The 15,907-nt window shown below is 42.9% G+C and overlaps 1 protein-coding gene across 1 annotated transcript in view; it reads right to left on the reverse strand.

The window, feature by feature from the left end:
- The window catches only part of LOC144691608 (superoxide dismutase [Cu-Zn]-like), a 50,747-nt gene extending 40,596 nt beyond the window's left edge, over positions 1-10,151 (reverse strand). Inside the window, exons 1-2 of the mRNA XM_078559866.1 lie at positions 9,540-10,151; positions 7,681-7,777 (exon numbers count right to left, since the gene is read on the reverse strand). Coding sequence (XP_078415992.1) covers positions 7,681-7,777; positions 9,540-9,614 — 172 coding nt within the window. The 5' untranslated portion in view covers positions 9,615-10,151. The remainder of the gene's footprint in view (positions 1-7,680; positions 7,778-9,539) is intronic.
- Positions 10,152-15,907: the final 5,756 nt, after the last annotated feature.

A 15,907-nucleotide genomic window follows, 5' to 3' on the forward strand; every position in this document is an offset into this window, starting at 1 on the left:
AAACAAAATTTGACACTAAGCCATATAAGGAGATATCTGGACAGGCAACTAAGAGCTTGGCAAAAAGTAGGCTTTAAGGGGACTTAGGGAGGGAACTACAGAATCTATGATCCAGGCACCTGAAGGGACGATTAAAATCAAGAATGCGCAAGAGGCCAGAATTGGAGGAGCCCATTGATCTCTCAGAGTTGTAGGGTTTGAGGAGATTAGAGACAACAACAACTTGTATTTATATAGAGCCTTTAACATAATAAAATGATCCAAGGTGTTTTAGAGAAGCGTTATAGAGCAAACTTTGACACAGCCATGTAAGGAAATAAAACTGGATCTATGCCAGGTGGTGTGAGAACCAACAAGAGGAAAAATCCTACTTGATCACATCCTCTATCAGTCTACCTGTCACAGGTGCCTCTGTACATGACAATATTGTTAGGAGTGACTACCACCGTCCTTGTGCAGACAAAGTACTATTTTCTTCCACCTTCCGTTGTGTTGTGTGGCACAACCAATGTGTTAAAATGGAATAGATTCAACACATCTAACAGCTCAAAACTCAGCAATGAGGTGCCGTGGGCCATCAGCAACAGCATTGTAATAAAGCAAAATCCATGGCCCAGCATATCCCTCACTCTACCATTAACATTAAGCCAGGGGACCTAAGTGAACCAAGGTTGGAGTGTAGAAGGACCAAGCAGACCTAAAATTGAGGTGCCAATCTGATGAAGCTACAACATAGGACTACGTGCATGCTAAACAGTGGAAGCAGAATGTTACAGACAGAGCTAAACAATCCCATAACCAACAGATCAGATCAAAGCTGTATTATATATCGTTAAAGTTAACTTAACGTTTCTACAGGAAAGCCACAGGGTAAAGCAACAAATTCCTGTTTTCATGTCTAGTATTTATTTAATTTTTTTAATTTCTAGTCCTGCCACATCAAGTTGTGAATGGTGGTGGAGGAAGCTCCACAATCATCCAAATCCTCAATAAATGATGAAGCCCAACACATGAGAACATAAGAAATAGGAGGAGGAATAGACCATATGACCCCTCAAGCCTCTTCCATTATTCAATAAGATCATGGTTGATCTTCTGTCTCAACTTCGATTTCCTGCTTGCTCCCCATAGCCCTCAATTCCCTGACGGACCAAAAATCTGTCTATCTCAGTCTTAAATATATTCAACAACGGAGCATCCACAACCCTCTGGGGTAGAGAATTCCAAAGATTCACAACCTTTGAATGCAGAAATGTTTCCTCATCTCAGTCCTAAATGATTTTATCCTGAAATTGTGCCCCCTTTGAGATTTCCCACCAGGGGAAACAACCTCTCGGTGTCTACCTTGTCAAGCCCTTTCAGAATTGTGTAAGTTTTAATGAGATCACTTCATTCTTCTAAGCGCGAGAGGGTAAAGACCCAATTTACTCGGCCCATCATAGAACAACCCTTTCACCCCGGGAACCAATCTAGTGAACCTTCTCTGTTCATTATCAAACAAAACAAAATGCCTCCTCCAAAATAAGTATATCCTTAGATAAAAGCAAAATACTGTGGATGCTGTAAATCTGAAATAAAAACAGAAAATGCTGGAAAAACTCAGCAGGTCTGGCAGCATCTGTGGAGAGAGAAACAGAGTTAACGCTTCGAGTTGAAGAGTCATTCAGACTTGAAACGTTAACTCTGATTCTCTCTCCACAGATGCTGCCAGACCTGCTGAGTTTTCCAGCATTTTCTGTTTTTATTACAAGTATATCCTTCCTTAGACATGGAGATCAAAACTGCGCAATACTTCAGATGTGGTCTCACCAAAACCCCATATAATTGTAGTAAGATGTTCTTATTTTGGTTCTCCCATAACTTTGCAATAAAGCCCAAAATGTCATTTGCCTATCTAATTGCTTGTTGTACATGCATGCTAAGTTTGTGTTCCTTGTACAATTACATTCAAGTCCCTCTGAACATTCACATTTGCAAGTTTCACACCTTTTAAAAATATTCTGATTTTCTATTCTCACTATTACAGTGGATAACCTCATACTTCCCGACATTATCATCCATCTGCCACCTTGTTATCCATTCATTTAACCTGGCTAAATTTCTTTGCAGCCTCTTTGTGTCCTCCTCATAGCTTAACATCCCCAGTGAGCTCTTGTATCATCAGCATACTTAAATACATTACTTTTGGTCTCTCTTTGTAAATAGCTAAAGCGCCAGTGCTGATCCTTGTGACACCTCACTAGTCACAGCCCGCCAAATTGAAAAGGTCCCTCTATTCCTGCTCTTTGCTTCCTGTCCTTTAACAAATCCTCTAACCATGCTAATGTATTAATCCCAACTCAATGAGCTCTTATGTCGTGTACCAACTTGTGTGGCACTTTATTAAAAGCCTTTTCGAACTCCTAGTTAACTACATATAATGTGTCCTTTTTGTCCACCTTGCTTATTACATCTTCAAAAAAATAATAAATTTTTCAAATACCATTTCCTTTTGTAACACCATTTTAACTTTGTCTGATCATACAGATACAATGTCCAAAATCTGGCTGTCCGAAAACAGAATTGTCAGAAAACCGTACATTTTAGAAAATGGAAAAGAGGTGAGGTTGTGATATTGCGTTAGTTGATGATCTCCCCTCAACAATGAGATGATGGGTGCCTGCAGTCAGACGCCTCTTGCTCCAGTGTTACGCATCCGATTCATGCTGGAGATAGCTCATTCAAAAGGGCAGACACTCCTGTGTACCATACTGGTGCAATGAACCCAAACAAACAGGAAAAATTTGCAAAACCTGCCCCGAACATGCAGCCCTGGGCACCCTTTGGTCATCTGCCTGTAGCTCCGAGAAAGGAGATCAGATCGGTTTGCAGTCAACAGGACATGAAAACTCTCAGCAGGCTGCAGAGGGCAGTAGCAGTGTCCACAAGCTAGCCCACAGTCTAGCTGAGAGAGGGCTGAAAACCGGAAACCGACTTCTGGCTTATAACTCTGCCATTCCGTGATTGACCCGTTCCCTCCAACCGTCGTGTGTAGCAGACGTTGAGGGGCATCCGACGGTGCCTGAAGCAACTCTGCCTGACTTTGGGGAGCCGTTCGGGAGAGGTCTGGATCCATCAGATCGAACTTGTAAACCTGCAGAAGATCGCATTTTGCCAGTAAAAATAGTGTCTTACCTGATTTTATTGATTACGTTATCCAAAATCCGGGAAAATCCAAAATCCAGCAGGGTTTCAGTCCCAACAGTGCCGCATTTTAGACATCATACCCATACTATGATTTTCTCAGTGCATTTTTAAGATTTCCTTAATAATAGAATGCAACATTTTTTTCAACGACTTATGCAGACCAATTGGCCAGTAGTTCCCGGTTTTGTCTCTCTTTCCTTTCTTGAATAGTGGTGTTATATTGTTAACTTCCAGTCAACTAGAATCGAGGGAATTTTGTAAAATCATAATCAGCACATCCACTATCTCGGCAGTTAGCTCTTTTAGAACCCTAGGATGAAAGCCATCAGGTCCTGGGGATTTTGTTGGATTTTAGACCATGAAGTTTTTCCAATACTTTTTCTCTGCTGTTATTAATTTCCTTAATTTGCTCACTCTTATTAGTCCCTTGGTTCCCCTCTATTTCTGGTATATGTATTTTGTGTCTTCTACTGTGAAGACAGACACACAATATTTGTTTGATGTCTCTGCTATTTCCTCATTCTCCATTATAATTTCTCCTATCTCTGCCTCTAAGGAACCAACATTTACTTTAGCTACTCTCCTCCTTTGTACATACTTGTAAAAGCTCTCAAAATCTGTTTTCATGTTCCTGGCTCATTTACTCTCTTGTTTTAAAAACTTTTAAAATCGACACTTTGATGGCCCTTTGCTGATTTCGAAAACACTTACAATCCGCAGGCTCACCACTTTTTTTTTTGCAACATTGTAAACGGCTTCTTTTAATCTAATACTACCCTTAGCTTTCCAAGTAAGCCAGGCATAGAACTTTACTCCTGAGCTTTTGCTTTTCTAACAGAATGTACTTTTGTTGAACATTTTGAATTGTTTCTTTAAATGTTCCCTACTGTTTATTTATCACCAAAGCTTTTCGTTTCTCTACTCAGCCTTAGCTCTCAACTCATACTTATATAATGGCTTTGTTTATGTTTAAGGTTCTTATTTGGGACTGGTCAGCGCAAAGGCTGAAGCATTTGCAACCATCTTCAGTCAGAAGTGATTCGTGGATGGTTCAGCTTGGCCTCCTGCTGAAGTCCCCAACATCACAGATACTAGTCTTCAGCCTATTTGATTCATATCACTTGATATGGACACAGCAAAGGCTACGGGCCCCCAAGAACATCCTGGCTGTAGGATGGAAGACTTGTGCTCCTGAACTAGCCATGCTCCTAGCCAAGCTGTTCCAGTGCAGTTACAACACTGGCATCTACTCAACAAGATGAAAAATTGCATAGGCGTATCCTGTCCACAAAAGGCAGGACAAATTCAATGTGACAAATTACCGTCCCACCAGTCCTCCCTCATCAGCAAAGTGATGGAAGGTGTCATTGACATCACGATCAAGCGACACTTATTCAGCAATAACCTGCTCATCAATGCTCAGTTTGGGTTCCGCCACGAGCACTCGGTTCCAGGCAAAACATGGACCGAAAAGTTGAATTCAAGGAGTTAAGCAAAAGTGACTGTCTTTGACATCAAGGTAGCATTTGACTTAGTGTGGCACAAAGGAGCCTTAGCAACATTGAGGTCAGTGGAAATCTGTGCAAAACACCTTCAATGTGTTATTCCTAGCACAAAGGAAAATGACTGTGGTTGTTGGAGGTCAATCATCTCAGCAGTAGGGCATTTGCAGTAGTTCCTCAGCGTATTGCTCTAGGCCCAAACATCTACAATTGCTTTATCAGTGACCTTCTGACCAACATAAGATCAGAAGTGGGGTTCTTTGTGGGGATCAGTGACCAGAAACTGAACTATACCAGCCATATAAATACTGTGGCTACAAAACCAGGTCAGAGTCTGGGAATTCTATGGCAAGGAACTCATCTCCTTACTTCTTACTTCCTAAAGCCTGTCCACCATCTACAAGGCACAAGTCGGGAGTGTGATGGAATATTCCTCTCTTACCTAGATGACTACAGCTCCAACAAAATTCAATAAGCTCTACACTATCCAGGACTAAGCATCCTGCTTGATTGTCACCTCATTCAACACATTAAACATTCACTCCCTCCACGACTGGCACACAGTGACAGCAGTGTGTACCATATACAACAATTCACCAAGCCTCCTCTGACAGCAGTTTTTAAAGCCATGACCCCTACCACCTAGAAGTAAGAGGTGGGTAGATGCATGGGAACTCCACCACTTGCAACATCCCCTCCAAGTGACACACCATCCAGACTTGGAACTATATTACTGCTCCTTCACTGTTGCTGGGTTAAAATCCTGGAACTCCCTTCCCAACAGGACTGTTGTGTACCTACACCACATGGACTGCAGTAGTTCAAGAAGGCAGCTCGCCACCACCTTCTCAAGGGCAATTAAGGATGCGAAATAAGTACTGACTTTGCAAGTGATGCTCATCACTCACAAACGAATAAAAATGTAAGCCGGCAAGAACAAAGGTGATGGGTGACTTTGTAGGACAAGAGTAGCTGAGCGATGGTTGAGTTCAAGTTTGTGGAGAATGAAAGGTGGGAGGTCAACTAGGACAGCATGGGAAGTCATGTCTAGAGGTAACAAAAGGAGTGAGGGTTTCAGGAGCAGATGAGCTCAGGCAGGGTCACAGACACACAATGTTGCAGGAATGGAAGTAAGTTGTTTGAGCGATGGAGTGGATATGTAGTCAAAAACTCTTCATAGATGCCAAGGTTGCAAATGGTTCAGTATCAGACAGTAAGCAAGCTGCGGAATGGAGCCAGTGGCTAGGGAACAAAACTTATGGGGGGGCCTGAAGACAATGGCACAATCTTAATATTTAGTTGAAGGAAATTTATGCTCATCCAAGATTGTATGTCAGACAAGCAGCATGCCAAATCAAGCAATGGAAAGGCCAAGCAAGCTGGTGGTGAGGTAGAACTGGGCGTCGTCACCACATATGTGGAACCCAATGTTGTTTTTCAGATGATATGGCCAAGGGGTTATATGTAGATAAGAAATAAGATGGGGCCTAGAGCCATTGCAGGTCAATCTTGGCTATGATTAGATGGATAAAACTGGAGTCAAATGAGGGCAGACTCCCACATCCTTAATTGCCCTTGAGAAGGTGGTGGCGAGCTGCCTTCTTGAACCACTGCAGTCCATGTGGTGTAGGTACACAACAGTCCTGTTAGGAAGGGAGTTCCAGGATTTTAACCCAGCAACAGTGAAGGAGCAGTAATATAGTTCCAAGTCTGGATGGTGTGTCACTTGGAGGGGAAGTTGCAAGTGGTAAACAAAATTTAAACTGCTTTAGGAGTTGCATATAGGCCCCCTGGAGGCAGCTGTGAAATGGCAGAATACATAAATGCAGAGATTAGACAAGCATGTAGAAGGGCAGAGAGGTCTTAATTGGGAAATTTAAATTTTCACATAGATTTGGATAAGCAGACTAGCTCATGTCAGAAAGGTAGCAAATTTCTTGAGTGATTTCAGGATATTCTTTGCAACAACATGTCTTAGGACTAACAAGTGAGAGGTCATAAAATAGTTTTCAGCAAGAGCCCTATTTGCCAAAAACAGCCACGGATGGGACAACTTCAAACAAAAGGAAAAAGTGTGCAAAAATGCAAAACATTGCAGATAAATGGGAGAGTTACAAAGATCAATAGTGACAAAACAAATAGTTCAAGCTACAAGGGAATATGAGAAGAAACTTACATAGAATATCAAAATCAATGCAAAATGTTTTACAATTATGTTAGGAAAAAGAGGATGGTCAGGAGTACTGTGAACCCCTTGGAAATGAACAACAGTAATATTATAAATAAAATAAGGAAATGGTGGAGACATTGATTAATTACTTTGTGTCAGTACTTATGGTAAAGGAAGAGGATAGCATGGTAGAAACCCTAAAGAAACCAATACTGCATCATGAACTTATAGGAAGATTGAAAAATAAGCACATTGTGTCGCAAATTACTAAATGTTACTTTCTGAAATAGATCTGTTTAATTTAAATTTGATTGAAAGACCATCTTCTGAGAATCATAAAGCTTTCAGTTCCAAATATTATTGCCTTAAAATTCAAACAAGAATGCAGATGGCACAAACAAACTGTCGAGACACACAAATAGAATAGAAAGCCTCCAGTAACAATTCACTATCTGCTGAAGTGAGACTCCATAACTTCATCCATCCCTTTATTGGCCTCCAAATGTTGAGTATCATGACAGGACAATAAATTTACAGCATTATCATCCAAGACTGCTGTAGGAAAATTTTATAATGTTGTAAACCCATCAATTTCGCGATCACCATTAAGTTCACTGGGGAACCTCACATGAAAACAAACCTTTAATGACTTTAGTGAGGCTAATGGAGGAATGGCACAATTCAGCCAGCTCTGCAGAGGATCTCATGACATTTTTTACCCTGCAGAGCTGGATATTTTGCAAATGCTTTCCTCGCAATTTCTGGCCCAATATTTTTTCCCATATTCCTTTAACTATCAACATGACAAGTAACTATACATACCCTTAGAAATGTCTCCAAATGTGTGCACATGAAATCCATGTTTTCCAGGAGTCAATCCGGAAATTTCTCCTGCTAAAGAAGTCGAATGTCCACCTTCCTACAAGATAAGTTCATATGAAAGTCGTTAGGTGTACTTCTTCCGGCTCAAGGATTAACAAATATTTTTAAAAGATAAATGTTGGAACACTAAAAAAATTGAAAATGTGCAGCAAGTGAGTCAGCATTTGCACAGCAGTATTTACAGGGAGACAAGGCAGATTATAACATTTCAGATGTACTTGCTTCATCAAAACACCAGTTCTGAAGAAGGATGCACACCCGAAACATAATACGAAGTGGCTTAACCTACAGAGTCAATGCTGTTTGCCACAGTGATTAGGGTTTGGGTTAGAAAGCACTACTGATAAGGTGGGTGTCATTGGATGTTTGAACTGTCCTCTTTTACATTGGCTATTCCAAGCATGTTGTCTATTTACTTTTTAAAAAATAAACATTTACAAATGCAGATTTTTCAGTAATTAAATCCCAAGAATGAAAGGCACCAAGGATTTCAGCAAAAAAGTTAACGACGGTTCCCATCAAAATAACTACAGTAATGCCGCCGGCAAGAGTAAAACAAAATTTAGAAAATTATCAGACTCCAAGCAGATGTGGGCACATGCACCACACCCACTTCGCACAGACCCACGCGCACACCACACCCACTCTGCACAGACCCACAAGCACATCGCAACCACTATGCACAGACCCGCGCGCACAACACACCCACACCGACCCCAAACTGACGCGTGCAGAGACTCCAGATGTGCAAACACAGACTCCAAACAGACACGCACACAGACGTGTATGTGCGCACATCTGTTTGGAATCTGTGTGTGTGTGTGTATGTCTGTTTGGAGCATGTGTGTGTGTGTGTGCACGTTTCTGTTTGGAGTCTGTGTACGTGCATGTGTGTTTGGAGTCTGCGTGTGCGCACGCACACCTATGTGTCTGTTTGGAGTGTGTGCACGTGCATCTGTTTGGAGTCTGTGTGCGTGTGTGTGTGTGCAAGCGCCTGTTTGGAATCTGTGTTTGTATGTGCTCATCTGTTGGAGTGTGTGTATGCACACGTCTGTTGGAGTCTGTGTGTGTGTATGAACGCATCTGTTGGAGTGTATATGTAAGCCCATGTCTTTTTGGAGTGTGTGTGGGTATGCACGCGTTTGTTGGTGTGTGTGCGCGGGCGTTTGTGTGTATGTGGGCGGGCGTCTGTTTGGAGTAACAGATGTGCACACAGACTCCAAACAGACATACATACACACACACTACAAGCGGACCCCCGACACACACACTCCAAACTGACGTGCACACAGAAACACACTCCAAGCAGACCTCCAAACACATCACACACTCATATTCTCGCTGTACACAACACAGCTCCGCCACTGATACCGGGCTCTTCACAACCTTTAAATGGTTTCCTTCACACTCAGCCAGCCACTCCCGCCCCCCAGTTTTCTCTTTCACTGGGGAAACTGCCCTATTCCGGACCAGGAGAACAATATATTTGGTGCCACCACGTTAAATAAATGCAAAGCTCCCGCACACATATCGGTGGTAGCAGCTTTTGCAATTATTTGCTATTTTTTCATATTCAACATTCAGCACCATTAACTCAAGGACCGGACCCAGGAGGAGGAAAATGAATATTTTTATTAAAAGCCGGACACACGGATTTATTAAATCATAACTTGACATTTGTTCCGCCATCAACAGGTGCTTCATTCAAACGCGAAGCACGTGCCTGCTCCATCCAACCGTCACCTGGCCTCGAAAATCAAAGTTATTATTGGTTCAAGTTTAAAATAAATATCACTCACGCCTGCTTTCAAACGAATTGTTCCAGTGACGGAACCGGGACCCTTCAGGACGCAAATGGCCTTCGTAACCTCCATAATTTGTCGATTTCCCCGCTGGATATAACGGTCCGGCTGGCGGTGAACTGACTGCGCAGCCGCATTGCAGCACTCTTCTCGCTACGCATGCGCAGTTTGATGGATGACCATTCACACTTTACTTACAATCCCCGAGGTCCCATTAAATTGTTAAAACATAGAGCTCTGCAGGCAACAGGAGTCGTATATTATTGAGCGAAGATAGTCCGGCGTGGGCAACTGTGAAAAAGAGCATCAGTAAGAGGAAAGATAATGAAAACGGGAAATAAGAAAAAGAAACTGCTGTAAACTCATAGAATAGCTGTAGCCCTGAAGGGGGTCCATTCGACTCATCGAGTGCGTGCGCGGTCTGCAAGACCAACTCTCCTGGTCCCACTCCCCGCCTTTTCCTACATAGCCCTGCAAAATATTTCTCTTCAGATAATTGTCAATTCTGTTTTGAAAGCCACAATTAAATCTGCCTCCACCACACATTCAGGTAGTGCATTGCAGATCCTAACCACACGCTGTGTAAAAGCTTTTCCTTCTCACTGTTGCATTTTTTGCCAATCACTTTAAATAAGTGCTTTCATGGCCCTCTGCCATCAGAACAGGAACAGTTTCTCCCTGTCTATTGTGTACAGACACCTCATGATTTTGAACATAGGAAATAGGAGCAGGAATAGGCCCTTCAAGCCTGCTCCGCCATTCATCATGATCATGGCTGATCATCAAACTCAATAGCCTGCTCCAGCTTTCTCCCCATATCCTTTGATCCCTTTCGCCCCAGTTAAATCTAACTCCTTGAAAACATACAATGTTTTGGCCTCAACTACTTTCTGTGGTAGCGAATTCCACAGGCTCACCACTCTGGGTGAAGAAATTTCTCCTCATCTCAGTCCTAAATGGTCTACCCCGTACCCTCAGACTGTGACTCCTGGTTCTGGACTCCCCCACCATCAGGAACATCATTCCTGCACCTACCCGGTCTAGTCCTGTTAGAATTTTATAGGTTTCTATGAGATTCCCCCCTCATTCTTCTGAACTCCAGCGAATATAATCCTAACCGACTCAATCACTCCTCATATGTCAGTCCCGCGATCCCAGGAATCAGTCTGGTGAACACCTTTCAAATCTCCTCCAAGGATAACAGTCACAGGTACTCTAATCCATCTAATTAACTGAAATGCCTGATCACTGGAGCCATTCTCATGAATCTTTCCTGCACCGTCTTTAATGGTTTCACATCTTTCCTAAATTGTGATGCTCAGAACTGGACACAGTTTGGCCCAGGATCCTGTATGTTTTATTAACTGCTTTCTCAACCTGCCTCACCACTATCAATGAATTGTGTATATTTACCCCCAGGTCCCTCTGCTGATAAATCCCTTTTAGAATTGTGTATTTTACTTTATGTTGCCTCTCCTTATTCTTTCTACCAAAATTAAATTTTTACTGTCACTTGTCTGCCTGCACCAGCTGGTCATTTTGAAGTTCATCACTACCTTCCTCACTGTTCACAATACTTAGAGGTTTTGTGCTATCCACAAATGTTGAAATTCTGTCCTGCACACCCAAGTCTAGGTCATTAATAAAGATCAGGAAAAGCAGGGATTCTAACACTGACCTCTGGGGAACCCCACTGTATACCTTCCTCCAGTTCAAAAAACAACCGTTCACCACTATATTCTTCCTGTCACTTAGCCAATTTCCTATCCATGCTGTTGCTGTCCCTTTTATTCCATGGGCTCTAATTTTGCCAACAAAACTATTATATGGCACTTTATCAAATGCCTTTTGGAAGTCCATGTACACCACATCAACCACGTTACCCTGATCAACCTTCTCTGTTACTTAACCAAAAAATTCAAGCAAGTTAGTTAGGTCTTCCCTTAAATCTGGATTTCATGGATTAATACACATTTACCTAAATGACTGTTAATTTTGTCCAGAATTATTGCTTCTAATAGCTTCCCCACAACCAAGGTTAAACTGAGCTCATCCTTACAGTCTTTCTTGAACAAGGATGGAGAGGTAATAGCAACTAAGTCGTGGAATTTTAAAGGAGATGCAGGAATAAAGGGACCAGGGGGTTTATATACACAAGTCTTTGAAGGTGGCAGGACCAGTAAAAATGCTGACAGGATTCTTGCTTTTATAAATAGAGCAATACAGCTCAAAATTAGCCTCTTACAGCAGAAAATGGAACCTGCACGCTGCCAGGCACAGGCATGGCCCACACAGCATTCCATGCTGGGAAGGATGGGTCATGAGAGGTCAAATAGATGACATTAATCGACTATTCCAGCTGAGTTGACACAGGCTTTCACAACTTTGACCACGTAGGTTTAGTGAATCACTCAAAGCTAAACATTTATTTAAAGGGCTAGCCATCCAGATGAGGTATTTTTAAAATAATTCTGGTGTGACAAAATTTGTGAAAGTACTGTGGCATGTTTTTGGAGCTCTATTGTTGAGTTGATGCATCCATTTATGGAGAGCAGAGAATTTGGTCACCTGTGCACACCAAGTCTACGAGAGCTATGGGGACTGTAGTTGCAGGGTCTCTGGGTCTCCAACATAACTGAGAAATGGAGCAAAGGAAAGGAAAGAGGTGAATTTCTGCAATGGAATGAGGAGGAAAGGTCTTCACAGCATGCCCTAAGCATGTGTTTCAAAGAGTACTTCTGATACCTCCGCCTCACGCTAGAGCAATGCCTCAGGTGACTCAAATTCAACAACGAGATAGACACAGAACTGTGTAACCTGCTTCAAGTGAACCTGCAGCCTCACACCAACACAAGGTCAATGCTGCCAGTGGCTGTACAGATCATGTGACTTCCAGGCAAGAGAGGGTGACATAGCGAATAACTCCTAGTACTTCATCCATCGTTGCATTCGCGATATGACTAAGTCCGTATATGTGAATACAGGCCCAATTACATTGTGTTCTCACTAAACAAGGGGAAGAAGGACAAGAGGGAATCTATTTTTGCCAGGACAGCGATATTCTCAACAGTAAAGGATGCTGTTAACTGCAGACATGTGAATCCACAAGCCTCCATGTTAACAGGAGAGATATAGGAACTGCAAGGGCCACCATTTTGTCCATGTGAAATTGGCGTGTGACCAAGCACAGTACATTGGCTCAGATCTTCCAATCTGCAGATCATCGAAGACCCCATTGTATCCCCCAAGATGCACTTCGGCACCCTTTGGAAGTCCCGACACAATGACTCTGGGAATTGCCTGGGAAGTTTGAACTTCCGGTGGGTAATTCACCCGCTCCCCGGGACCCTCTGAGAAAGGGTCTGGACTGAGTTACAGTCAGAGACTTCAGACAGTTCCATGGCACTTACCTTCCTAGTTACCCACGAAATGTCAGACAGAAAAATCCTAATCTAACTCCTAGGTAACTATATAACTGACACCCCCGACTAACATCCGACCCTCAACCATCAACCTGACTAGCCCCCAGCAGACTAGTCCCGATCCTCCGCATTCCCACAACACCCCGACCCGACCTGACTAGCCCCTACCACCCGACTACTCCCTGACCCCCTCAACCAGACCTGACTAGCCCTCGACATGACAACCCCTCCCAACCTGACATCTGCCCACCCCATTCACCCACCCTATGCACTTCACCCAGCTGCCACCCTACCCCATCCTACCCAGCTACACCCCTGCCCAGCCACCAACCTACCCACTTACCTCACCCATCCTACCCTATTACATACGTACGCATTTACTTACCCATCTGGTTCACCAGACTTGTTCCCGGGATGGCAGGACTATCCTATGAAGAGAGATTGGGAAAACTGGGCCTGTATTCTCTAGAGTTTCGAAGAATAAGAGGTAATCTCACCGAAACCTACAAAATACTTAAAGAGATAGACAGGGTAGATCCAAGTAAGATGATTTGGATTCTAGAACCAAGGAAAACAATTTCAAGAGGGAAGCCACTTAGGACCAAGAAGGAGTAAACATTTTTTTGGTCAGAGGGTTGTCAATCTTTGTAATTCTTTATCCCAGAGGGCTGTGGAAGCTCAGTCACTTAGTATGTTTAAAGTAGAAATGGACAGATTTCTAAATACCAATGACGTAAAGGGATATGGGGATAGTGTGAGGAAAAAGGCATTGAGGTAGGTGATCAGCCAGGATCGTACCAAATGGCGGAGCAGACTCGATGGGCTGAATGGGCTACTCCTGCTCCTATGTTCCATTCATTAACACACTGAAAAGCTGTTTAAATTTCCCAAAGCTTCTCAGTCTGTTACTGAAAACATTAGAATACAGTAGCTAGTGCCCTAAAAAGAGGGCATGGCTTGTCTTTCCTCTGATGATCCAGCGCTATGAGTAAGCAGTTCAATGAAAAAATCGCTCCACATTTCTGAAGAAGCCAGGATTGGAAGACCTGGTCTGAAATGTGCAGCTCTGTTATGGCACAGAAAAGTAGGAACAGAGTGGCAATCCGTTGGTGATTGCCACTCCTCGGAAGATTTGGGCCATCATGAACATGAGTGCTCACTATCTTCTGGCAGTAGCACAATGCCTTCATGTTTTAGAGAGAGCTAAGCAATCACACAACCAATGGACTAAATCAGAACTCTTCAGTCTTGCCAAATCCAGTCACAAATGGTAGTTGACAATTAAACATGAGCAGCCCCATCTCAAACAATGGTGAAGCCCAGCATCTGAGTGCAAAAGACAAGGCTGAAGCATCTACAACATCTTCAGTCAGAAGTGCCAAGTGGATGATCCCTCTTGGCCCTCTCCTGAGTGCTGCACCATCACAGATGCCAGTCTTCAGCCAATTTGATTCACTCCACGTGATATCAACAAATGGCTGAGTACACTGGATACAGCAAACACTCTAGGTCCTGACCACATCCCAACTGTAGTACTGTAGAATTGTGCTTGAGAACTAGATGCACCACCATCCAAACTGTTCCAGTACTGCTACTGGCTTAGGAACATAGGACTTAGAAACAGGAATAGGCCATTTGGCCCTTTGAGCCTGCTCCGCCATTCAACAAGATCATGACACAAAGTCTCTCTCTAGTTCAGCCTTGAATAAATTTAATGATCCACTGATTTCTGGGGAAGAGAATTCCACAGACTAACAAACCTCTCAGAGAAAAAAAATTCTCTTCATTTCCATTTTAAAAGGGAGACCACTTATTCTTAAATTGTGTACCCTAATTCTAGTCTCCTCCACAAGTGGAAACATCCTCCAGGTATCCACCCCACCAAGTCCCCTCAGGATCTTATATGTTTCAGTAAGATCACCTCTCATTCTACTAAACTCCAATGGTATAGGTCCAACCTGTTCAACCATTCTTCATATGATAAGCCCCTCATCCCAGGAATGGGTCAAGTGATCCTTCTCTGAACTGCTCCTAATGCAATTATCCTTTTTTAAAATAAGGAGACCAAAACTGTACACAGTACTCCAGGTTTGGTCTCACCAAGGCCCTGTACATCTAACCAATAAAGCGGAAATTTGCTCAGCTATGTCCTGCGCACGAAAGGCAGGACAATTCCAATCTAACCAATTAACGGACCATCAGTTTACTCTCAATCATCAGCAAAGCTACGGAAGTGTCATTGATAGTGCTAGCTCAAAGATTTAGTTTAGTATTTGTCAGTACTGTTGGTTGTGCCATGTTTTCATTGTTTTTGCTTCAGATAAGGAGTGATTATGCAAAGTGTATACTGCTAGAACTTGTGTTTTTGCACCTAACAGCCTATGCACTTACCCCCTCTTTTTTTCTGTGCGGTTCATTAGTCTGTGGAATTCTCTTGCCCAGAAAGCAGTGGAGGCTAGATCATTGAATTTATTCAAGGCTGAACTACAGAGGGCCATCAGGACCTAAAACTCCTGCCTTAGATATCAAGTGGAAACAATTGATTTGGCTATATCGAAGTTCTTCTGTTTTTAAACAGCACACTCCAGCACCTTGGACTGCATTTCAGACAACCCTCACAGTGGAAATAAAGTGGTAGCATCTTAAAAGTGGAAGATAAATTCCTACCTCATCATCACTATGGCTGCAGCAACAACGTTCTCTATGGTAAACTGGGTGGCCCAAGTCAGCGGGTAATCCATTTAAAATGTTAATCAGGGTCCTAGACATACATAGGACCCTGCTAGCCTTTTGTGACTTGAACTGATCTCAGAATATGCCAGAATAACTAGTATCAGCTGGCAGCCCACCATCCAAATGCCACCATGGACGGCTGCAGCATACACTTTCCCCATTACAGACAAAGGAGACCCCGCTTCTCATCTACCTCCTTGTCACCTTTGA

Source organism: Cetorhinus maximus, chromosome 16 (assembly GCF_964194155.1).
Source record: "Cetorhinus maximus chromosome 16, sCetMax3.hap1.1, whole genome shotgun sequence".
Classification (NCBI taxonomy): Eukaryota; Metazoa; Chordata; class Chondrichthyes; order Lamniformes; family Cetorhinidae; genus Cetorhinus; species Cetorhinus maximus.